This window comes from Microcebus murinus, chromosome 2 (assembly GCF_040939455.1).
Source record: "Microcebus murinus isolate Inina chromosome 2, M.murinus_Inina_mat1.0, whole genome shotgun sequence".
Classification (NCBI taxonomy): domain Eukaryota; kingdom Metazoa; phylum Chordata; class Mammalia; order Primates; family Cheirogaleidae; genus Microcebus; species Microcebus murinus.
Window position 1 is genome coordinate 74,473,352 of NC_134105.1, and position 25,434 is coordinate 74,498,785.

The 25,434-nt window shown below is 39.3% G+C and overlaps 1 protein-coding gene across 6 annotated transcripts in view; it reads right to left on the minus strand.

The window, feature by feature from the left end:
• EVI5 (ecotropic viral integration site 5) overlaps positions 1-9,079 on the minus strand; it is a 203,528-nt gene extending 194,449 nt beyond the window's left edge. For 5 of the 6 annotated variants that reach the window (XM_075999852.1, XM_075999853.1, XM_012790919.2 and 2 more), the window contains exon 1: positions 9,012-9,079. In XM_075999852.1, coding sequence (XP_075855967.1) covers positions 9,012-9,062 — 51 coding nt within the window. In that variant the 5' untranslated portion in view covers positions 9,063-9,079. Of the gene's footprint in view, positions 1-2,915; positions 3,339-9,011 lie in introns of those variants that run through there. The other variant, XM_012790917.3, reaches the window with a different exon arrangement.
• Positions 9,080-25,434: the final 16,355 nt, after the last annotated feature.

Here is a 25,434-nt window from a genome sequence, read left to right on the forward strand (position 1 = left end):
AAGAGATTAAGCAGAAGTGTGTTTAGTTAACAGCAGCTCCCACCCACGGTCCACTTTCTTTGCCCAGCTCTCAGAACACTGTTAGCCAGGCATATACCCTGTATTCCTCCCCACAGTTTGATTTAGATGCCTCTTTTGCATGCTGCCAAACCAATCTCCATCATAGTACTTCTAGGGGAAGATGATGGTCCTTTCTTGACTCTTTCTACTATACCCATTAGATTCCAAACTCCTTAAGGGTGGGGATAGCATCTTAATTAGATTTGTATTCCCAGAGCCTAAAACAATGACTGTAAATATACTAAACATTCCATAAATCTTTAATTGGTCCTAGACAGTGGAGATACCATGCAAAAACAAAATGCCTTGCAAAACATAGCTGAAATACTAGAACATAGAAGGCAAAATTTGGACTACGTCATGAATAAAGAATGAAAATTTAGAATTTATTGATGAAATGATGTCTTGGATTAGTTTAAAATAATCCCAGAGGCCTTCCTTCCCCTAAGTAAAAAAAAAAAAAAAAAAAAAAAAAAAAAAATCTGTTGTATTTCTAATATGCTGGCCATACATATTTTAAAATATTGGTTATAATAACATCAAAAACATCACTTCTCTGCATTTTGACTAACATCAAGTGCAATAACATCAAATACCTAAAAATAAATAACAAAAGATGTACAAGACTTCAACACAGAAAACTACAAAACATTACCAAGAGAAATTATTAAAGATCTAAATATAATAAATGGAGATATATACCATATTCATAAATTGAAAGATTAAATATTGTTGAGAAGTCAATCTCCCCAAATTTATATCTAGGTTCAATTCCAATTCCAAAATGTTTAGAAATTGACAAGCAGATTCTGAAATTTATATGGAAATGCTAAGAGCTAAGAATAGCCCAGAAAATCTTAAGAAACAAAGCTAGAAACAAAGCTTATACTACCACATATCAAAACTTAATGCAAAGTTGCATTAATACAGTGATATTAATTGCAAGGATAACAAATAGACCAATGAAACAGAATAGTGTCCAGAAACAGACTCACACTTATACAGTCATTTAATTTATGAAAAAAGTGCCACACAGTGCAGAAAGGATGGTATTATTTTCAATAAATAGTGCTGAGACATATAGCTATCCATACAGTAGAAAATGAATCTTGATCCCTACAATCCATCTAGAATTTACTGTAAACTGTACACCTTAAATACAAAAAGTAAAATAAAATTTCCATAAGATAGCACAGAAAATTATCTTCATATTCTTAGGGTAGGCATAGATTTCTTAAATAGGCTACAGCAGTAACCAGAAAGGAAAAGATTGATAAAATATATTTCATTAAAATTAAAAATCTCAAAAATGTCAAAAGACACCATTAAAAGAGTGAAAAGGCAAGAGAAAGAGTGGAAAAAGAGAAATGCTATACATATATATATATTTCAGAAAGGACTCATCTCCAGAATAAAGAATTACAAATCAACAGAAAAATAAGCCAATCGATAAAAATTGGTCAAAAAGACTTAACAGGCACTTCACAAGAGGATGTATAAATCACCAATAAAAGATACTCAACCTCAATCACCAGAGAAATGCAAGATAAAATCACATACTGTACCTCTACCAGAAGAGCAAATTTTTTGTTAACTGACAAGCATAAGCAAGGATGTGGGGTAACTGGAATAGCATTCCCTGCTAATTTGTGCAACCACTTTGAGAAAATGTTTTATCATTCATACACTTTAAAAACCAACAATTCCATTCGTAGGTATATACTCCAATCTAGTAATGTTCTATTTCCTGATCTGCTGGACTTAGTAAAAATTCATTACCTGCACACTTAGGATTGTGAACTTTTTTCTGTATATTATACTTCAGTAAGTTTTCTAAGATTTCTTTGGCATAAACTTCTCAGAAGTATTAACGCTAGCATTTTAGAATAGAAAAAGAGCTTCTGGTCCACTGATGAAATTGAACTAATAAAATTTAAAAACAAAAAGAAAGCTACTAACACATATCAGTCCAGAACAAAAATAAAAACTACCAACAGATCACTTCTAACTTCATGAAGCACTGGAATTCATTCTTTCAGCAAAGAAAGGAGTCTATTATTCAGCACTGTAACCCGAAGAAAAGATATCTTTGCAAGAAAATACTGCTTTTCAAAATCACCTTTAACAATGATAGGAGGAAAGCAAAGGAACCACTCCAAAAGTTCTGGTTAACTCTTTGGTGAAAGGATGGCAAGTGAGATGATCTAAGACGCCCAAAAGACAGAAAGACACAGAAAAAAAGCACAGCAACTCTAAAACAAACACCAACACCACGATCCAACCTACCGGAAATCCTGCGGTTAATTTGAGGCTTGCCCCGCTAGTCATAAAGTGATTCAGTGATGGCTACACACGCTCCTCAAGTGCATCCTTGACCTGACACACCTGGCTGGCCCATCACCAACCGGGAGACACCGCCACGCGCAGAACCCCGGAGGCCAAATACAGACAACTTTGCAAGCAAGGGGCGTTCTCTCCCCTCCGGTCACCAGAGGTAACAGGCTTCGGGCCTCGAGGGCGGGGGTGCAGGGTCAGTCTCCTCCACAGGATTTAGAAGGACGCGTCCCCTTAGCGGCTCCGTCCCTCCACCTCCCTGGGACTCCACAGGAAGACCCGCCGGCGAGTTTCTTGCCTGGCGCCCACGGGAGGAGGGCTGCGGGCGGCCGCTGCAGGCTAGAAGGCGAGCGGAGGGAACTTAGGCCCCGGCGGGGCCGCGCGCACCCGCCCCGCTCACGCCGCAAAACTTGCCGCGACCCCCGCCCGCCGCGCCTCGGCCCAGCCGTGGGCGCCTCAGCCCCCGGCCTCGCGGCCCGCCCGGCCTCCTGGCCCGCCCGGCCTGGCGCTGCGCCCCTCACCTTGGAAACGTTGGGTGGACTTCGCCGTAAACATTAACTTCCCATCCAGCCGGCAGCCGCGCCGCCGCGTCTCAGCGCCTCGGCCCCGCTCCTGGCTCTGCGGGCCGCGCTTCCCGCGTTCTCTGGGCGCACCGCGTTCACTCCGGAGCTCAGGGCCGCCTCCCGACCCCTCGCCAGCCGCTCCGGGAATCGCCGCTGTCGCAACCACCGCCCAGCCCGTAGCCTGCCCGCCCGCCAGCTCCTCCGGGGTCCGGCCGGGCCGCGTCAGGAAAGCCCAAGGCGCAGGCGCAGCAGGGCCTTCTAGAGACCCGGCCGCCTCTACCGCATAATGAGTTCGAGCAGGTTAGGGGCCGGGCGGTCCGTCGGAGAAAAGGAGAAGCCGAAGGGATTGGACCGTGTGGAGCGGGGGCGGGGAAATCCCTCGCTCTCTCTCAGTCGAAGCACCAGCCCTCGGCCCTGCAAATTGCGGACTTCCCCGGTCACCAGGACCGCCCCTTTCCACGTTAAAGCTGCAGAAGACACACCCCCTCGGGGGCCCGGAGCGACCCCGCGCTGGAGCCGCGGGCCCAGCACGGCCGCACCGCCCACGCGCCTGTCTTCCAGGCCCCGGCGCGCGGTGGCCGCTCTCAGGCTTCCAAAGGCCGCCCCGAGCTCCCCGGAGAGGTGGCACTAGGTCACTCTCCAAAACAATAATCTGCATGTAAATGGCACTTGTGATTTGTCAAATACTCTTCCGTGCCTCGACACACTGGGTTTGTGAAAGTCTGGCAGGGGGCAGAACATGGGCACGAATATGTGAGATTCAGCCGGGCAGCCATCCAACATCAACGAACAAATTCTTAGAAAGAAAGTACTTGGTTTGGGACACAAACAGCCTATTAATTCTGGTCTTATCCCAGGAAAAGCAGGCAAGAAAAATAATAAGGGAAATATAGATTACTTTCATTATACTATTAGAAGTGACAGAAATAATAGTAATTAATCAGCACGAAAAAAACTCCAAAATTATTTGTCTAGAAGTTAGATTTCCTTGGTTATTTTCTAATTTAAATTTATAGGATATAATCCCTAGAAGGGGTCCCACTGTAATAAGCATTTCAGAAAAAGAAAAGCTCTCCATTTTTTTCAACAATATTAGGAAATATCAAGAAATAGAAAGTATAACCATGCTGTCTCCTCAGCTAAAAACTTTAAAAACTTGAAATTTTATCTGAGGCAGATTTTTGCATAACTTTTAGTTCATGTCATTACTTAAAGTCAACTTTCATTAACAATTTCATTGCAACTGAATCCATCTTGTATAAGAAACCTAAGAAATCCATGACAATCTACCTCTCTCTGCTATATATTCCATCTGTCAGCAAATTTCACCTACCAAGCTTTCCTTGAATCAGTCTTCTATCTCCTCCACCACCACCCTAGTCTGAGCTACCTTCGCCTGGGGTATGGGGTAGAGGCACTACCAACCTAGTCTTTCAGTTGGTTTACCCATATCCTATCTAGCTCTTCTCTAATCTGAACACAACAGGCAGAGTGACTTTTTTCAAAATATAATGTGACTTTGTCACTTCCCAGTAGCTTCATTTCAGTAGCTTCCCATTCTCTTAGACAAAACTTCATAACCAACCAAGCCCTGCATGCTCATGGACTTTGCCCACCTTTCCACCTCTGGTCACTGCACAGACCACATCCCATCCTGCTTTTCTCTGCTCCAGCCACACTGAGCTCTTTTATTCCCTCCTATCCAGCTTCCTCCCTCCACAGAGCTTTTGCTCATGCCTATGCCTGGAAGGTTCTTCCAACCCTCATCCTGACCTCAGCTCTAGCTTTCACCTCAGAGAAGCACCTTCTGACCTCCCTACCATGGTCCCTTACCGCTATCACATTGCATGAAACTCTAATTGTAACATTATTTTGGTGAATTTTTGCTTACCCCACTAGACTACTAGCTCCATAAGGCCAGGACTTGGTTTTGTTTGGTTCAGGGTTGTATTTCCATGTTTGTCCAATAAATATTTGTTCAATGAATGAGAATCGTAGATGTTAGAACTTGAGCTAGATGTGACATAAAGGTTACCTAAGTCATGGAAGGGTTAAAAATGTCACGATATGACATTTGTAATCAGAATCTAGAAAGAACTTCAGTTATGTTTAAACTGATTTTATATTGTTTTAGCTGAGCTTTGGATTCTTTGGGTAACCTTTAAAACTGAGTTCTCAAAGAGCCTTCCATAAGCCCCTAATTAATAATGATAAGCTATGGGATGGGCCCACATAAAATTAATAACATTGGTTGCTTTCAGAGAGGAAGGCTGGGTGACTGGGGGAGTGGGAAGGAGACTTTGTTTTAATTACTTTTTTATTTTTATTTTTTTAAGAGTCAGGTCTCACTCCGTCACCCAGGCTGAAGGACAGTGGCACAGTCTTAGCTCACTGCAGCCTCGAACTTATGGGCTGAAGCAATCCAGAAGGATTTTATTGCATGCCTAGAAGGTTTAAAACTGTACCTTTTCATTTTAAAGCATGTAAATGTAAAATATTACCTATTTGAAGATAACTAAATGACACAAAAAAGTGCACACTGTATGATTCCATTTATTTGAAATTCTAGAAAAAGCAAAACTAATCTGTGGTGAAAAAAATCGTAACAGTGGTTGTCTCTGACAGAGGATTAACTAGGAAGTTACATGAGAGAATTTGGATGATAAAAATAGTCTTTACCTTGATAGAGGTGTGTATTCATTTGTCAAAAGATGCACAGTTAACATTTCAATGAATGTAAATTATACCTTAAAAACTATAAAAATAAGTAAAATTTTAAAAAATCATAGCTAACACAGTTGAGTACTCACTGTGTATGGGTATTGAGTAAAGGCTAAACATACACTATTTCTTTTAATCCTCATGCTATAGGTATTGTTAACATAACCCCCTTGCATATGAAAAAACTGAAAGTAAATACCTAATAACTTGCCTCGATTTATACCACCAGAAAATGGTGGCAGAGCTTTGAACACAGTCTAATGCCAGAAGTGATTAAACAAAAGGCCCTATAGCACTTCTCTGATACTATAATATTTTGGTTTGTGAATTCTACTCACCTACTAAACCAAGAGCTTCATAATGATTCAAACCATACTTTGTCTCTCTTTTTTAGATTTGTGATTTTATTTAATTTTTTTAGAGATTGGATCTCACTATGTTGCCCAGGCTGGACTTGAACTTCTGGGCTCAGGAGATCCTCCCACCTCAGCTTCCTGAGTATCTGGGACTACAAGTGCGAGCTATCGTGCCCTATATTTTGTCTTAAGCTTCTCAATAGTCCCAGCACTTTGCACAGTAGCTGTTCAATGTATTTAGAATGAATAATTAAAAACAAGCCTGATGTTGATTTTATTGGTACAAATTATATTTATATTTACATGTTATATGTTTTTAAATATTTATATACATGTATATATATTATTTATGCCAACTTATTACCGCTGTGTTAAGTGCCTAAGATATATCTTAAATTAATAAACCTGAAAAGAGAAGCTTATATCATTAGCTATGACCCTCCAGCACTAACCCTTGTTTACTCCTTTCTTACACTCACCCTAAGCACATCAATTTATTTGGTAAAAGAGTTTACACGTTAATGTCTCACTGAAATGGCTAATTCTAACCAGAGAAAGAGCTAATTCTAACCTCTCACAAGTGCTTGAACACTTGCATAAGTGAAATTCTGCTGTGTGAATTCCACATCAACACCACCTCTGCTCCAGCTCCTCCACTCTGCTATTCACCCTGTGGAACCCCTATGTGAAGCAGAAGATAAAGGATGCACAGTGCAGTGGCCAGTAGCACCATCCTCAGAGACATTTTTTATCTGCAGTAAATTCATTTAGCAATTCAGAGTTTTCTATGTTCTGATACTGTGCACCCTCAGCATTGATCTGTGTCACTATCTGGGAAGGGAGCCCCTGTAAACCTGGCAGAACACCATGCTCTTAAATGCCAAAGGAATTTAACTTAGCCATCTGAGCCCCATGGTTCACAGAAAGGAAAGCAAGGGAGACATTCCTCTAAGAGGCAAAACCAACCCAAGATACAGAGGAGAAACTTACCAGAAAAGCCAACCCCACTGGTAAGCAACACCTCCCCCTTACTCTGGGCAGCTGGCATTTGGGGCTTCCTTAGAGAACCAGAGCATCTCAGTTACATTCTAGGATTGCACTGTTCAATACAACAACCACTAGAGCCACTGGCCACATGTGGCTATTTATATTTAAATATAAATTTTCGGTTTCTCAGTCACACACATACATTTCAAGTGCTCAATAATATAATAACACATGTGGCTCGTGGCTACTGTCTTGACAGCACAGATATAGAACATTTCCATTCATCAGAAAGTTCTGTTGGCAGCACTATACTAGAAAAAGGTGAAACAACACTCCATTTGAACTCCCAGCTCATGTTCAAAACTGCTTTGGAAAATGAAGGCTCACAATAAAATAGGGACAGCCTATCTCACGGGGCTAATTACTTTCCACAATATGAATCTAAGAGGTACTTGAGCACAAAAGCTATGGCCTTTCCACATACTGGAGTTGTAAGAATGGCTTTAACCTCACTGTTCTATCTCAACCATATCCACTGTTTGTAAGAAACTGACATCCTCTTAGAAAATACCATTAGTAAGAGGCAAATATTAATAATTCTGTTACCATCTCTGATGCTTGTGCACAGGTAGAGGCTAGATCTGCCATAGTTGTGAGAAAGAATGAATTCTCTGGCTCCAGAGCTCAGACATCATTTCTATACATGATACACACACTAACACCATCAACCCAGACAGTAACTTTTGAAATTGCTCCATCAGAATAGGGCATCAACAGTGTGCCAATTTCTACCCCACCCACCAAAAGGAGAAGTTCATTCACTTCCTGACTCTGATATATCTGTTTTAAAGCAAGATGAAATTTGGTGCAATTAGGGTTAGTAAACTAACCCTAAAACTATCCAATTATTTAGGAACTAGTAACTTCTACGTGAATGCAAGTGACTAGATTGTGACCTAAAATTTCAAGTGTACTTGCCAAAAGTGTGATTAACCCCTTTGAGCCCCAATCTTCTCATCCATAACCTGGAGTAATAATAATAATAGCTACTTAAGCATTGAAGTGATAATTAAATGAAATAATATATGCAAGGCACATAACAAGTATTCAACAAATGGTAGCTATTGGAATTGCAATTTTCCAAAGCCACAAAGTACCAATGCACAAAAATAAAAAGGTAAATAAAAAGACTCTGAATTAGAAAAATCTTGACTTTACTACCTGCTAATTATCTGGCCTCTGTAAGCTTCAGTTTCTCATCAGGCAAATAAGAATAAGAGCCCCAATAATAGAGGTGCCTTGAGATGTGTTTTTATTTCATGTGAAATGGTCTAATTAAAGCCAGGTCTAATTTAGCACTCTGTTCCCACTTCCACCAAAAAAAAAAAAAAAAAAAAAAAAAAAAAGATGAGGAAACTAAGCAAAGTATTACTTTACAGTAAAATTAATTTAGCTGTTATTATGAACTGTGCTGCTAAACACAACTGGGAAGCAACACTGCTGAAACTGTCACTGAAAGGGGCCATTGCAACCATTAACATTGCCACCAAATAGAATTTGTGAACAAACGCTATGCTAATCAATCATTTTTCTTGGCTGATATTTTTCTCCATATGAGAAATATGAAGCCCATACAAACACACCAGGTCTCCTCTGTGAATGTAAATTCAAAAAAAGATAACAAGCAGCCAGTTACAGCAAGGAGAGAAACAGTGTTGAATTACAAAAAGCCAATTACTAAAATACCTTTCTTGTAGGTGTGGAATTAAACCTAACGCTTCATAAATTCTCGTTCATCACTCGAATAGCCACAATGCAATGAGATTACATTCTTAAAATAAAACCGAAGAAATATTAACAAGCTCTTCCTGTGTTTTTGAAGATTAAGGAAAGTATACAAACCCTGAGTCAATAGCAAAATATTTTCTGTTGCAGCAGTTACATTTTTATAAGTTTTAATGTAAAATCAAACATCATTTTAGACATTTACCTGTTTCCCGTTAGGGTTTCTAAAAGCAGCAGTCATTTTGGTGGTAACCATGATAAGCAGAGAACACAGGGAGACTGGGGATTTGAATTGAATTTATAGCTGACTCACAGGGAGTGTTTACAACCGCATTGCCACTGGGATCCACCCATTTAACACCCTTTCATTTCCACCCTATGTATTATTGTTAGGTAGTACCTTTAAAGGAGGCTGGGAATGTGGAGGACTAGGAATGCTGAAACCAAAGCTTTTTGGTCGTAGGACTATTAATTGATTTTGTTTCCCTTCTTCATTTCTTTCTTCCCTTTCTTCCTTTTTCCCTTCCTCCTTCTTCCTTTCCCTCCTTTTGTCCTTCCTTCCTTCTTTCCATGACCATTTGTCTCAGAATGACTTTATAAGTGTTATTGTGTTTGGGGTGCTGATTCTGAGGCATTGGCTAGTAGCTTCTATAATTAGGTGGTTTCAGTTCTTGAATTTGAAACTACACAAAATTCTTTATTTGTTAGAACTTTCCTTTTTGACTTTTTTTTTTTTTACTTTTTAGCTGAGGTATTGGAATTCTGCAGCCTATTGTGTTCTATTAATAGACATTGCAGTTATATTATTCAGGGGCTATTGAGAGTTTACTAGGCAATAGAGAAATGATATACCTAGTGAGACGTGTCTAAATAGAGAGAAAGCCACTTCTTCTATTCTTTTGAAAGAGATCTGATAGAATATATTGATTTTAAAGGATTGCCTCTCTCATAATGGCTTGTGGGATTTGTTTGTTTCAGATACAGGGTCTTGCTGTGTTGCCCAGGCTGGCCTCAAATTTCGAGGGCTCAAGTGATCCTCTAGCCTCAGCCTCCCAAGTAGCAGGGGCATGCTACTATGCATAGTGAAAGCTTGTGTTTTTAGAGAACTTACTTTCATCTATCATCTCACTTGATCTTCACCATAATTCTATTGTAATTCTCATTTACAAGTGAATCCCAAACAAATCACTAAGAATGCTTCATTTATTTATTCCTTCATTCATTCACAAACGTAGTAAGGGTATTCAAAACTGTATCAGGCACTTTCCTAAGAGGAAGAACAGTAACTAAATTTTCAGCTCCTACAACACGTCAGAAGTAATGTTATGTGCTTTCACATGAGACAATCATCATTAGGCCCACTTAAAAGATGAGGAGGGTATGGCTGGTCCAAAGTCACACTGTTAGTAGAAGGAAGAGCAAAAATGTAAGTGTAAGTCTCTGTTGACAACAAAACCCATGTCATTAGGAGTTACTAAAATGTGGTACTTGTCTTCATACTCTAGTATAAAAATGTATAGTCGGCTGTAGAAGACAGACATGTGAACAAATAAATAGACAATAATGTGATGTATTCTATTATATGGTGATATGATGGGAACATACAGAAAGGGGAGTACCAACCTGATTGAGAGAGTTTTTATCTGTCCACACCCCTTTCCATCTTCTTCCATTTACAGGTATAGTCACCTGACTCAAACCAAGCCAGTCACATTACCTTAACTCACTGACCATGCTGATTGATTCAAGGGGGCAGGCGTGGGGGAGTCCTGGAGTTTTTCAAACCAGAGCTAAGAAAGCCCTTTGGCCTCTCATTATGCAGCTCTGAGGATGTAAATCCAGAGATCCTGGCTATACTCAGAGAAGCAAAATGAGATGGAGAACATCCTGAGGATATTAGAATCCCAATAGCAAAATATTTTCTATTTTTCATCCCCGTCAATCCTGCCTTTCCTAAGCCTTTGCTATTCTGATCTTTCTTTAATGCTGTGACCTCCTCAATAACCTTAGAGTGACTCATTCACTCATCAAACATTTTTTGAACATATTTTACCAGACACTGTTCTAGGCACTGGGGATGGATACATGTGGTAGCCATCCTCTAATTTGGCCCCCAATGTTTCTTGCTGCCTATTATTCATGTCCATGTATAGTCCCTTCCACATTGACCAAGAGCTTGTCTGTGTGGCCAGTAAATGGCAAAAATGACAGAGTACCTAGGTTGGGTAGTATTTGCTTTCTTAGACTGTATGCTATGGGGAAAGCCAGCCACCATGTGTGAGCATCTCACTGAAGGAAAAAACTAAGGCCTCCCATCAACATCCAGAGCCAACTTGACAGCCATGTCCATGAGCCCCCTCAAGAGCAAAGTTTTCAGCTCCAGTCAAGCCTTCAGATGACTTCAGTCCTGGCCCATATCTGGCTGAATCTCATAAGAAACTCCAAGCTAGGACCAGTCAGGAAGCTGCTGCCAAATTCCTGACACACAGAAACTGTAAGATGTGTATTGTTGTTTTAAGGCACTAAATTGCAGGGTAATTTGTTGCCACAAATAGCAATAAATAGCAATGGCAACAGATAACCAATGCAATAATATATCAGTGACAAAAACAGACATAACCCCTGCCTTAATGGAGCTTAAATTCTAGTGGAAGAAAACAGACAATAAAGAAATATAGGCCAGGCGAGGTGTCTCACACCTGTAATCCTAGCTCTCTGGGAGGCTGAGGCGGGAGGATTGCTCAAGGTCAGGAGTTTGAAACCAGCCCGAGCAAGAGTGAGACCCCATCTCTACTATAAATAGAAAGAAATTAATTGGCCAACTAATATATATAGAAAAAATTAGCCGGACATGGTGGCGCATGCCTGTAGTCCCAGCTACTTGGGAGGCTGAGGCAAGAGGATTGCTTGAGCCCAGGAATTTGAGGTTGCTGTGAGCTAGGCTGATGCCATGGCACTCACTCTAGCCTGGGCAACAAAGCAAGACTCTGTCTCAAAAAAAAAAAAAAAAAAAAAAAGGATCAAAGACTTAAAAGCTAAAACAATAAAACTCTTATAAGAAAACATACGAGCAAATCTTGATATCATTGGATTTGGCAATGATTTTTTAAATATGACACTGAAAACACGGGCAACAAAAGAAAAAAATGGACTTAATTGACATTAAAACCTTTTGTGTATCAAAGGACACTGTCAAGAGAGTGAAAAGGCAACCTATGGAATGGGAGAAAATATTTGCAAATTTTGTATCTGATAAGTGAATTATATCCAAAATATATTTTAAAAAACCCTAAAATTCAACAAAAATCAAAAGAACCCCAATTAAAAATTGGGCAGAGAACTTGAAATGACATTTCTCCAAAGAAGATATACAGCAGCACATGAAAATATGCACAACATTATTAGTCATTAGGGAAAAGCAAATCAAATCCAAAATGATACAGCACTTCACACCTATTAGAATGGCCATTACCAAAAAAAAAAAAAAAAAAAAAAACCCAGAAAATTACAAATGTTGGTGAAGAAATGGAGAAATTTAAACACTTGTGTATTGTTGGTAGGAAGGTAAACTGATATAGCCACTGTGGAGCACAGTTTGGCAATTCCTCAAAAAGTTAAAAATAGAATTACCAAATGATCCATCAATTCCACTCTAAGCTACTTAAAAGAATTTAAAACAGTAGCTCAGATACTTGGACCCCAATGTTCATAGCAGCACTATTTACAATAGCCAGAAGGGGGAAATAACCCAAGTGTCTATCAAAGAAATGAATGAATAAACAAAATGTGGCATATCCATACAATGGAATATTATTCAGGCATAAAAAGGAATGAAGTTCTGATACATGCTACAACATGAACAAACCTTGAAATCATTATGCTAAGTGAAATAAGCCAGGCATAAAAAGACAAATATTGTATTATTGCACTTACATGAGATATCTAGAGTAGTCAAATTCATAGAAACAGTAAGTAGAATAGTGGTTATTGGGATCTAGGGGACAGGGGAATGAGGAGTTGTTGCTTGATGGGTACAGAGTTTCTGGTTGGGATGATGAAAGAGTTTTGGAACTAGGTAGAGGCAGTGGTTATGCAATATTGTGAGTGTATTTAATGCCACTGAATTGTAACCCTAAAAATGATTAAAATGGTAAACTTCATGTCATGTATATTTTTCCACAACAAAAAAAGAAAATGCCTCTTGGGAATTTCAATTGTCTTGAAAAGAATAATAAATAGACAAAGAATCTTGATTTGACTTAGTTGAAATAATAAGTTGAAAACATAAATAACCAAAAATATATATAGCATATGAGATAGTATAAGTAAACTGAAACAAGGAAAGGGACAGGGAGTGTGGAGAAGGGTTATTGTAATTTTAAATAGGATAGTCAGGGAAGACTTCACAAAGAATGTGGTGGGAGAGCAAGCCAATATTGGGAAAGAGCATTCCAGGCAGAGAAAATAGCAAGAACAAAGGCTTTGAGACAGGAATGTGCCTGGTATATTCAAGGAACAACAGGGAGACTAGTGGTATGGTTAGAATGGAATAAGCAAGACATATCCTAGCATTGCTATGTCAATTGTCAATGCTAGGATATGAAATCAGAAAGAAAATAGAATTAGATTACATAGATGGCCCTATAGGTCATTTTTAGGACTTTGCCTTTTACCCTAAATGGGATGGATAAGCAGAATGACATCATCCGATTCATGTTTTACGTTTAGACGCATCAACTGGCTGCTGTGAAGTGAATTGACTCTGGGGGTCAAGGGTAGAAACCTGGAGACCACTCCAAAGCTACTGAGAGAGGATGACTGCTTGAACTAGTGTGAGAAGTACAAGCAGTGAGAAGTGATCAAATTTGGATATATTTTCAGCCAACATGATTTTCCTTCAGATTGGCTATGGTCTAAAAGGGAGAAATCAAAGATAACTCTGAGATTTGGGACCTGGGCAACTAGAAGGATGGAGTTACCATTTACTAAGACAGGGAAGACTGAGGGAGGGGCAGGTTGAATGGTGGGGAATTAGAGTTGGGTTTCTGTCGTATGCATTCGACAGTCCTGTCTAATACTGGGGAAGTCAGAGAAGTTTTCACAAAGTAAGTGACATTTGAGGTACATCTTGGTGAACAAGAATTGCATTCTTTCTGTTAAGGAATGACAAGTGTGTGGGTGTAGTTAATGCTTATTGAATTGACTTTCTTTGGAATCTCATCTATTGGGATATCTTCTGTATATGTGTATTCTATATGATATATCACTGGGCTTTTGCTAGGTTATGCTGCAATAACAAAAGCTTCAAAATCTTAGCAGCTACACCAAAAAGGTTTATTCCTCATGTACATTTCCTTCCATGGCAGGTTGACTGTGACTCTGCTTTACACAAGCTTAATTTTATTTTTCAGATGGTGAAACCTGTAATATGTGGAGAATTGTTGAATGCAGCTATCAGTATATTTATTCATTTGTTTGTTCATTCATTCATTCAACAAATTATTATTTGATACCTGTTTTATGCCAGGCAAGGTTAAGTACTGGGAATATAATGATGAAGAAAGTAGACAAAATCCCTAATTTCCTTGAGTTTATGTTGAAAATGAGAGATTAAAAACATATGAAATAATAATAACAATGAATACTATATTCATAATAATAACTGCAAATGATTAAATTACCTCTTTTAAATTAGAGCAATATAGAAATTATTAGACCTAAAATGTATTCAATTTGTAAATTTATATTTTCTGTTTATTATTGCACAAAAAGCCCTGATAGTGGCTTCCCCACCCTTACATTATTAGTTCTGTAATAATGAGGTAGCGGTGTTAAAAAGAGCATTTATCTTTGTTTGTGATTCAGAATGAATTTTGGGGAAACACTCAGCTTACTAGTCCTGGACACTAACCTGTGTTCTTCAGCATTTAAAACTTTAATCTCTTGGTATAGATCTGAAACTATGGTATAGAATACTATTATCTGTATCACATTAACCTTTTAAAGGACTTAACTCCTATTTAGGTATGATCCATAAAGTTCGCCTGATAATGAAATATACTTAAGTACAATTAAGTATAAAAGAGCCAAAACTCTTTCTGAGACTCAAATAATATTTAATTCAAATCACAATTGACATCTAGCAATAATTATGAAAAACACCCTTTAGTTGACTTAATACATTTTTCCTGAATGACCAATAAGTCTGATTTACCACCACCTGTATGTAGCCAAAAAATTGCCAATCATTCATAAATTATCACCTATGATTCCATCACTCTACCCACTTATTTTTTAATATAACTATTTGTTTTAAATTTTTATCTTAGATCTTCCCAAATCTATACCAGAAGAAAAATTCCTAATCTATCCAAAGCTAGAAACATTGTAGTAAAACAGAAGAATATCAAAGAAAATATCTCAACAGCAGCCAGAGAGAAATGAGTAGTAATTAGATGGATAGCAGACTTACCAGCAAATAGAGCAAGCTAGAAGACAGTAAAATAAGGTTGTTAAAAATGCTAAGAGAAAAATAGTTGTTAGTGTGGAATTGTGTACCCATTCAAGAAGAATGCTGACATGAGGGCCTTTGTGGGTAAACAAGAACTGAGAGTGTTTACCTGCACTAAGGGAATTTCTAAAAGAAATACTTTGGGGTAGTGCTTCTCAAATTTTAATGGACATAAAAATCACCTAGGGATTTTATTAAAATCAGATATTGATTCTGCATTCCTGTTCAGGTGATGCTAATGCTGCTAATCTCAGACGAAAAGCAGCAAAAAAGAAAAATAAACTTAGCTGGAAGGTAGGAGGTCAACTAATGAGCAAAGGTATAGATAAGCATGTAGTTAAATCTAAACAAACACCTGTGTAACAATAGACATTTCTAACATTTTGAGGATTAGGAAAAGGATAGAGGCCTGGCAAGGTGCTGAGATAGCTCACACCTGTAATCCTAGCATTTTGGGAGGCCGAGGCAGGAGGATTGCTTGAAGCCAAAAGTTCCAGACCAGCCTGAGCAAGAGAGGCCACCCTGTTTCTACAAAAAAATAGAAAAATTATCCTGGCATCATGGCACATGCCTGTAGTCCTGGCTACTCTGGAGGCTGAGGCAGGAGGATTGTTTGAGCCTAGGAGTTCGAGGTTGCAAAAAAAAAAAAGAGAGAGAGAGAGAGAGAGAGAGAGAGAGAGAGATGAGAATGATGACATTCAGAGTAGTGTTTCCCCTCAGGCAAAGGGGGCAGGAGAATGGGATAGGAAAGGAGTGGCCCAGGTAGATGCAAAGGCATTGGTATGTTTAGAGATCAGGTAAAGTTCTGGGATCAAGGTCATTTGTTTTATGAAGTTTCATTACACATAAATATTCTTTTTTGAGCAAATATTGTATACTAAAAACAATTTAAAAAGAAAAACTCTGATTTAGTGGGAAAAAAAGTAATACTATTAAAACTCCAAGTTTAGGGAACAAAAACATCTAGTGAATATTCATTCTATTATACTTCAAAGAAAATCCCAGAGCCTAAGTATTCAAGAACTGGGATCCTCGAGTCTCAGGCTCTCCCATTTTCCTTCCTCAGGGAATACCCTTGATTCTCAGTTACTCAAAGCCTGGGAAACATAAATAGGTCCCATCCTGGACAATGCAGGCAAGTTGGCATAGTTTTTGTTGACAAAGGCTTTTTCTCTCCCACAGCTAAGGAATTGCTCCAACTCTGCATGCTTCTCATTCATTTCCAAAGTGTTCTTATGCTTTGGGTGGGAGGTGAATATTTTAAAGTTTACTGGGTAAGTTTCTCTGCAGCCCTCCAGCCATGTATCCTTTCTTTTTTCTATTTGATTGCAGAAACATTATATATTAATTGTATAAAATGTGATTACAGAAAAGCACAAAGATTAAAATCACTTGTAATCTCATCACCAAATGAAATCACTGTTGATATTTTGGTCTATTTCCTTCCTGTCCCATTTCTGAGTATATGAATAGATAGAGTGCATTTGTTTGTTTTAAAAAATGGGATTATGAAAAAAATGAAATCTTCCTTCCTGGTATATTTAAAGCCATGAAATTCAATGTGATCACTAAGGGAATGGTTATAGATGAAAAAGAGAAGTTCAAAGGCTGAGTTTCAACTAGGGCCCAATTAGAGGTTGGGGAGAAGAGGCACTGACAGACTGAGAAAGAGAAGCCAGTGGAGTAGAAGGGAAACCAGAGGAAAGTAATGCTGGGAAAACAAGAGAAAAAAAATACTGAATCAGTTCCTACTGATGGGTCAAGAGAAACGACCATTGGATTTAGCAAAATGGAACTATCAACCAAAAAAACATTAGAAAATTATCTCTAAATATGTTGCATTTACTCAGGAATAGAAATAAGGATTATAACCCAGAATGCATGAAATGGCAAGCCCCCCGTGCATTTGGTGAAGGAAGAATAAGGGCAGCTTTTATGAGCAAAACAGAGATTTACATAAGCTACTTAGAAACAGAATCCATTGGTCCCAGAAGTTCAAAGCTAGAGTTGTTGTCAGTTTGTTGGTGGAGATGCTGTTACTGGACAAGTGTTCTTTGTGAACGTCTTATCTGAATTACTGCAGTTCTAAAGAATGTCTAGTGATAAACTTTATCAAAGCAGGAGATGCATAAAGGACACGAAAAGGTTTTAGAAAGTCCTTGGAAGCAGTTCTTATCTCAGACATGTAAGCATGAGTCTCCTCTCCTTTAGGCCTTCCTGGCCCTATTTTGTCTGGGTCTGACAAGTGATTTCATCCTGGTACCTGCAAGTTTCACAGAAATCACTGGTAACTATGATGAGAGCTGCTTTCGTGGAATGGCAGAGGCAAAAGACTGGCTGAAGCAGATCCAAGAGAAAATAGGAGGAGAGAAAGAAGAGTCAGAGGAACAGACAAATCTTTGAAAGGATTTTGCTATAAAGGAAAAGAGAAAAATGGAGGGGTAGTTATAAGGAAGAATGTTTATTTTTTGTTTTAAAACAGGATACAAACACAATGAGTGAGATGTGCAACGTCTGGGGGATGGTCACACTTGAGGCTCTGACTCGAGGGGGGAGGGGAGAATGGGCAATATACGTAACCTTAACACTTGTACCCTCATAATGCGCTAAAATAAATAAATAAATAAATAAAATGGGATAAATAACAGCATGTTTGCATGCTGATGGAAACGATCCATCAGAGAGGGGGAAATTGAGGGTGCAGTAGAGAATGGAAGAATTACTGGAGCAACATCACGGGGTAGCCGAGGGGGATGGGACCTAGACCACTCGTAGAACGGTTAGCCTCAAATGGGAGCTTGAACAACTCATCCATTATTACAATAAAGAAGGCAGGGTATATGCACACAAAATCATGTATGTGGGTGGATGTGTTGGGCATTTGTAGGTATTTTTTCTGATTATGCTTATAATTTTTCAGTGAAATAAGAAAGGTTATCATCTAAGATTAAGGATAGACAAAACATTAGCAGTTCAAGGAGCAAAGAGAAGATATGAAATTGTTGTCTAGGTACTACTGTCTAAATGTTTGTGTCCCCCCCCAAAAAAATTCATGTATTGAAAACCTAATCACCAATCTGATGGTATTAGGAGATAGGGCCATTGGTAGGTGATCAGATCATGAGGGCAAAGCCCTCATGAATGGGATTAGTATCCTTATAAAAGAGGCCCCAGAGAGCTGCCCTGTCTCTTCTTCCATGTGAGGACACAGCGAGAAGGCACCATCTATGAACAAGAAAGTGGATCCTCACCAGATACCAAATCTTCTGGCACCTTGATCTTAGATTTCCCAGCATCCAAAACTGTGAGAAATGAATTTCTGTTGTTTATAAGCTACTTAATTTATGGCATTTTGATATAGCAACCTAAACAGACTAGGACACTAGGAGAGTGAAAAAGTAAAATCACTAGAGAAATATAATATTAATATAATATAATTGCCCGTTATTATCAACCCGCTTGTAGTTCATGCTCATAAATTAAAAATCAGAGCTGTCAGCATGTGTTTTATCCCAGATTCATTGGTTTTTAAATAACTTTAAGCAGAGTGTGAAGTGAGTAGATTTTTAAAATCTGAATCATTAATATGATTAATATCTAAACAAATCCTGATTAACTGCTTCTTTCCAAGATTTAGCAATTAGCTTATCTGAGTTTAATCAATAGTTGGGTGCTCTTTGAGACTCCAAAATATCAATTTTTCAACTCTGATCCCAATCAATATGTTTTATCTATAGTAGTTTTAGAAACATAATGGCTGATATGTGACATAAACCAAGAAAGAATTCATCACTTGAAATCCTTAGGGGTTGGAGGAGACTTTTGTTTCTAATGCATTTTGTTGCCATTTACTTTTTTTTTTAAGAAACAGGGTCTCTCAGCCTGAGCAAGAGCGAGACCCCGTCTCTACCAAAAATAGAAAAAAATTAGCCTGACATGGTGGCGCATGCCTGTTGTCCCAGCTACTCGGGAGGCTGAGGCAGAAGGATTGCTTGAGCCCAGGAATTTGAGGTTGCTGACACCACGGCACTCTAGTCGAGGCAACAGAGTGATACTCTGTCTCAAAAAAAAAAAAAAGAAACAGGTTCTCATTCTGTCTCCCATGCTGGAGTACTGGACCTGATCATAGCTCACTGTAACCTCAAACTTCTAGGCTCAAGTGATTCTCCCACCTCAGCCTCCAGAGTAGCTAGGACTACAGGCACACGCCACTACACGTAGCTAATTTTTTTAAATCTCTGTAGAAACTGGGTCTTCCTCTGTTGCCTAGGCTGCTCTCAAACTCTTGACCTCAGGCGATCCTCCGAGCTCAACCCCCCAAAGTGCTGGGATTACAGGCATCAGCTACTACACTGGCCCCATTTACCTTTTGTCCAGAGCCACTAAGGAATAGGAGGCTGGGAGGGCCAGTCTTCCTGCAGTGATTCCAGGACAGCAAGATCTTCTGTCTAATTGTAAAGTCCCTGAGCCACAAGGAAAGAGGCATCTCTGACAGCTGCTCCCTGTGGATCCCAGAGGTCACAGAGGAAGTCAGTAGAGTAAGCAACTCACAGTGGAAGAAGGTCTTCAGTAACAGTGAAGTGAAAATTCTCCAGAAGGACCAGGCCCAGCTATGTATAGCCACTTTGTGTTGAGCACTAATTGAGGGACTCCTACTTCCCGTGGAAGTTCTAATTGGGTCTGGTGAGCTGTTTGGAGGATCCTATTTCTATTAGACCCTCTCATGTATTCTCTCCCCACTTCTACTGGCTCTGTTAGATTTTCTAACTCTTTTGTTGATCTATGCCCAAACTATACCCCATGTATCATAAAAACAGAACCAGTAGCGCGCGTGCGCACACACACACCTTACACAATTCCTTTATTTTAAGGAATTGGCTCATGTGATTGTGGGGGTTGGCTAGTCTGAAATCTGGCAGTCTGAAATCTGGCAGTCTGAAATCTGGCAGTCTGAAATCTGGCAGTCTGAAATCTGGCAGTCTGAAATCTAGACTGGCAGGCTGGAAACTCAGGTAGAAGTTGATACTTCAGTCTGGAGTCTGAAATTTGTTGGGCAGGCTGGTTGGCTAGAAACTCAGACAGGATTTTATGCTGCATTTCTTCTTCTCCAGGACACTTCAGCTCTTACTTTCTAGGCCTTCAACTAATTAGATGAGGCCTACCCACACTATTGAAGGTAATCTCCTTTACCCTCAGTCAAATGGTTGTAGATTTGTTAACCACATCTGCAAAATACCCTCACAGCAACACCTAACATTAGTATTTAATTAAATAACTGGGTACTATAGCTTAGTCTAGTTAACACATAAGACAAACCATCATACCTCACATTAAAACGATTACAAAATAACTATAATTTATTGGACATTTACTACATGCTAAGTATAAAGCTAAGCACTTCAAATGAACTATGTTATTTAATGCCCACAAAAATCCCAAAAGGTAAGTAGTGTCATTAATCCTATTGTATAGATGGAGAGACTGAGGTTTAGAGCAGTTAAGCAATTCACTTAAAGTCACACAATGATTGAGCCATTGAGTCAGGACTCAGAATAAAGTCTGTCTCACTCCTGAGAAGTTCATGTTCTAGGAAATTTCTCTGGTATCTAATCTCCTGTGCTTAGTCCTCAAGTCTCCAGTGAAATCATCGGAATCTCCCCAAAGCTGAGAGCCACAAGCCTGAGAGTGGCCAACACACTCAGTGGGATTCTTAGGTCTAGCTCTCAGTTTCCAAGACCACACAAATTCCCAGAGAAATTAGCCCAGACGAATTCCAACAGTATGGTTAAGCAACATAAAGGATGAGAAGCCGGTAGGCAAGCTTAACCACTTACTCTGGTTTTGAAGGCAACACCCACAGATGGAAGTTTCCACTCTCCATGATGACTTGTCCAACATTGCCCGGATTCATAATCTGCTACAATATCTAGATTTTGCAAATGGACTCTTAGTTCCTAACATTTGAATCACTAAATCCTTCAAGTTTGTCTCTGGGATCCACTCTCTCAATTTTCTAATTTTTTTCTCTATTTTTATCATCAGAAGCCCATTGCCACCATTCTTTTTCCTTCCTAATCTCATTCAAAACCCCTCTTCTTAGGAAAAGAATGTTTAAAATTATTCACTACAAAGTATGAATAATTATTCATTCCAAGGTTATTTTTCCTGTCAGCATTTTTATTTTGATTTCAGGGAAAACTTAAACGATTAGATTTTTGATGATGTAATATTAGGCTTTAGCCGAGGAGGCATTTGATAGCTATGGAACCTTCCTGTTGAAGCTGAATAATCCCTTGTTATCTCTTGCCTGCCTTGTTTATGTCTAGCCCTATTCAGGAAAAACTCCCTTTGTGCTCAGATCTTGACACTTTCCACATATCCATTTCAAGAGATAAACCTGAAAGTCAAGAAGATCATGAAACATCAGGGTAGGAATTAGGCTTATATATTACTGTGGTTTGAATGTCCCCTCCAAAAATCATGTTGAAATTTAATTGCCATTATAATATCATTAAGAGGTGGGACCTATAATAGGTGAGTAGAATTCTCTTTTTGCCTTTGACTTTTGAGAGCTTGATTACAATATGTCTTGGGGTAGACTTATTTGGATTGAATCTAATTAATGGCTTTTTTGGGGTGGGGTGGGGATAGAGTCTTGCTCTGTCACCCTGTGTAGAGTGCAGTGGCATAATCATAGTTCACTGCAACCTAAAATTCCTGGGCTCAAGCAATCTTCTTGTCTCAGCCTCCCAGGTAGCTAGAACTACAGGTGTGCACCACAATGCCCGGCTAATTTTTCTATTTTTAGTAGAGATGGGGGTCTCACTTTTGCTGAGGGTGGTCTCAAACTCCTGAGCACAAGCAGTCTTCCCAGAGTGCTAGGATTATAGGCATGAGCCACCACACCTGGCCTGGTTTGTGATTTTTTACCTTCTTGTACTTAGATATTTGTCTCTTTCTCTAGGTTTGGGAAGTTTTCTGTTATTATCTCTTTGAATAAGCTTTCTACTCTTTTGGCTTTCTCAAGAGCCCCTTGAACCCCAATAACCCACATGATACTGGCATAAAAACAGACATAAAGATGAATGGAAGGGAGGCTGAGGCAGGAGGATCACTTGAGCCCAGGAGTTTGAGGTTGCAGTGAGCTATGATGATTCCACTGCACAAAATGGATTAAAGATTTAAATGTAAAACCTGAAACTATGTAACTACTAGAAGAAAATATAGAGGAAATGCTCTATTACATTGGTCTAGGGGAGATGTTTTTGTATAAAACCTCAAAAGCACAGGAAACAAAAGCAAATATGGAAAATGGGATTACATCATACTAAAATGCTTCTACACAGCAAAGAAAACAATCAACAGAACAGACAGATAACCTAAAGAATGGGAGAATATACTTGCAAACTATGCATCTTACAAGGGGCTCATACCTTAAATATGTAAGGAACTCAATTCAACAACAAAAATAACAAAAAAAAATGCCAAATTATCCAATTGAAAAATAGGCAATAGACATTTCTCAAAAGAAGACATACATAGCACTCTGGGAGGCCTATGCGGGAGGATCCCTCAAGGTCAAAAGTTTGAAACCAGCCTGAACAAGAGCAAGACCCTGTCTCTACTAAAAGTAGAAAGAAATTAATTGGCCAACTAAAAATATATAGAAAAAATTAGCCAGGTATGGTGGCACATGCCTGTAGTCCCAGCTACTCGGGAGGCTGAGGCAGGAGGATTGCTTGAGCCCAGAAGTTTGAGGTTGCTGTGAGCTAGGCTGACGCCATGGCACTCTAGCCCAGGCAACAGAGTGAGACTCTGTCTAAAAAAAAAAAAAAAAGAAGACATACAAATGGTCAATAGATATATTTAAAAAGGTTCAACATCACTAATCATCAGGGACCTTACTCCAGTTAGAATGGCTATTATCACAAAGACAAAAGACAAGTGTTGGCAATGTTGCAGAGAGCAGGTTACCCTTACACACTGCTGGTAGGAATGTAAATTAGTACAACAATTATGGAGAACAAATATGGAGGTTCTTCAAAAAACTAAAAATAGAACTACCATATGATCCAGCAATTTCACTACTAGGTATATAACCAAAGGAAAGGAAATCAGTATGTGGAAAAGATGTCTGCACTCCCATGTTTATTACAGCACTATTCACAATAGCCAAAATACAGAATCAACCCAAGTGTCCATCAATGGATGAATGGATAAAGGAAATATTGTGTATATACACAATAGAATACTATTCAGCCATTAAAAAAATGAAATCCCGCCATTTACAACACTGATGAACCTGGAGGACATTATATTAAATGAAATAAGCCATTATGTTAAATGAAAAAGACAAACAATCTCATTTACATGCAGAATCTAAACAGTTGTTTTTATAGAAATAGAGATTAGTGTTTACAAGGAGGAGCTGATAAGAGATTGATCAATAGGTACAAAGCTAGAGTTGGACAGAAAGAATAAGTTCTGGTGGTCTGTTGCATAGTGGATAACTAGAGTTAACAATAATGTATTGTATATTTCAAAAAGCTAGATAAGAGGTTTTTTAATATTTTCATCACAAAGAAATGATAAATGTTTAAGGTGACAAATATGGCAATTACCCTGATTGAACATTACATAATTTACACATGTATCTAAACATCATATTGTACCTTATAAACATGTACAATTATTATGTGTCAATCGTGTGTATATTTGTTAAAAAGAGGTGATTAGGTTACAAAATCTCTGCCCTCACGAGTTAATGTTGTTATTACAGGAATGGGTTAGTTATCACATGAGTTCGGCCCCTTTTTCTCTCTGTCCCATGAGCTCACTTGCCTTCTGCCTTCCACCATGGGATGACCCTCACCAGATGCCGGCACTGTGTTCTTGGACTTCTCACCCTCCAGAATCATAAGCCAAATAAATTTCTGTTCCTTATAAATTACCTAGTCTGTGGTATTCTGTTATAGAAGCAGAAAACAGAGTGACACATTGATATTCCTATCCATACTCCTAATAAGAATAAACATTGAGTATTTATTTCATCCTTACAGTAATTCTGGGAGGTAGGTATTATTATTATTGCCATTTTACAGGCAAAGAATTTAGGGCTTGGCTTAGGGAGGTAGTAAGTGGTGGAGCCACACTGAAACCTAGACCCTGCTCACTCAAAATCTCAGGCTTTAACAGGTACTTAACATCCATCCCAGAGAAACAGGGTGCAGAGGAATAGAATGTGTTCTCTGGGGAGATTTATCAAAGTTGACTCTTGAGTATATCAAAATTCCAGTCTTAATCCCCATTTTCTAACAGTTAATTACTTGAAAGTAAGATATATTTCTGCAAAATTTGGGGGATGGGAGAGGGCGTTTTTGAAAACACACCAGCTGGCTGGGTGCCATGGCTCTCACCTATAATCCTAGCACTCTGGGAGGCCAAGAGGGGAGGAAGGCTTGAGGTCTGGAGTTTGAGACCAGCCTGAGCAAGAGTGAGACCCTGTCTCTACAAAAAATAGAAAACTTAGCTGGGCATGGTGGCACATGCCTGTAGTACCAGCTACCAGGAAGGCTGAGGCAGGAGGATCTCTTGAGCCCAGTAGTTTGAGGTTGCAGTGAGTTTTGATGACACCACTGCTGTCTCACTCTGTCACCCAGCTAGAGTGCCATGGAGTCAGCCTAGCTCACAACAACCTCAAACTCCTGGGCTCCAGTGATCCTCCTGCCTCAGCCTCTGTAGTAGCTGGGACTACAGGCATTCACCACCCAGCCCCACTGGTTTTTAGTAGAGATGGGGTCTTGCTCATGCTTACTCTGGTCTCGAACTCCTGACCTTAAAGGATCTTCCCTCCTTGGTTTCTTTTTTTCTTTTTTTCTTTTTTGAGACAGTCTCGCTTTGTTGCCCAGGCTAGAGTGAGTGCCATGGCTTTAGCCTAGCTCACAGCAACCTCAAACTCCTGGGCTCAAGCAATCCTTCTGCCTCAGCCTCCAGAGGAGCTGGGACTACAGGCATGAAACACCATGCCCGGCTAATTTTTTCTATACATATTAGTTGGCCAATTAATTTCTTTCTGTTTTTAGTAGAGATGGGGGTCTCGATCTTGCTCAGGTTGGTT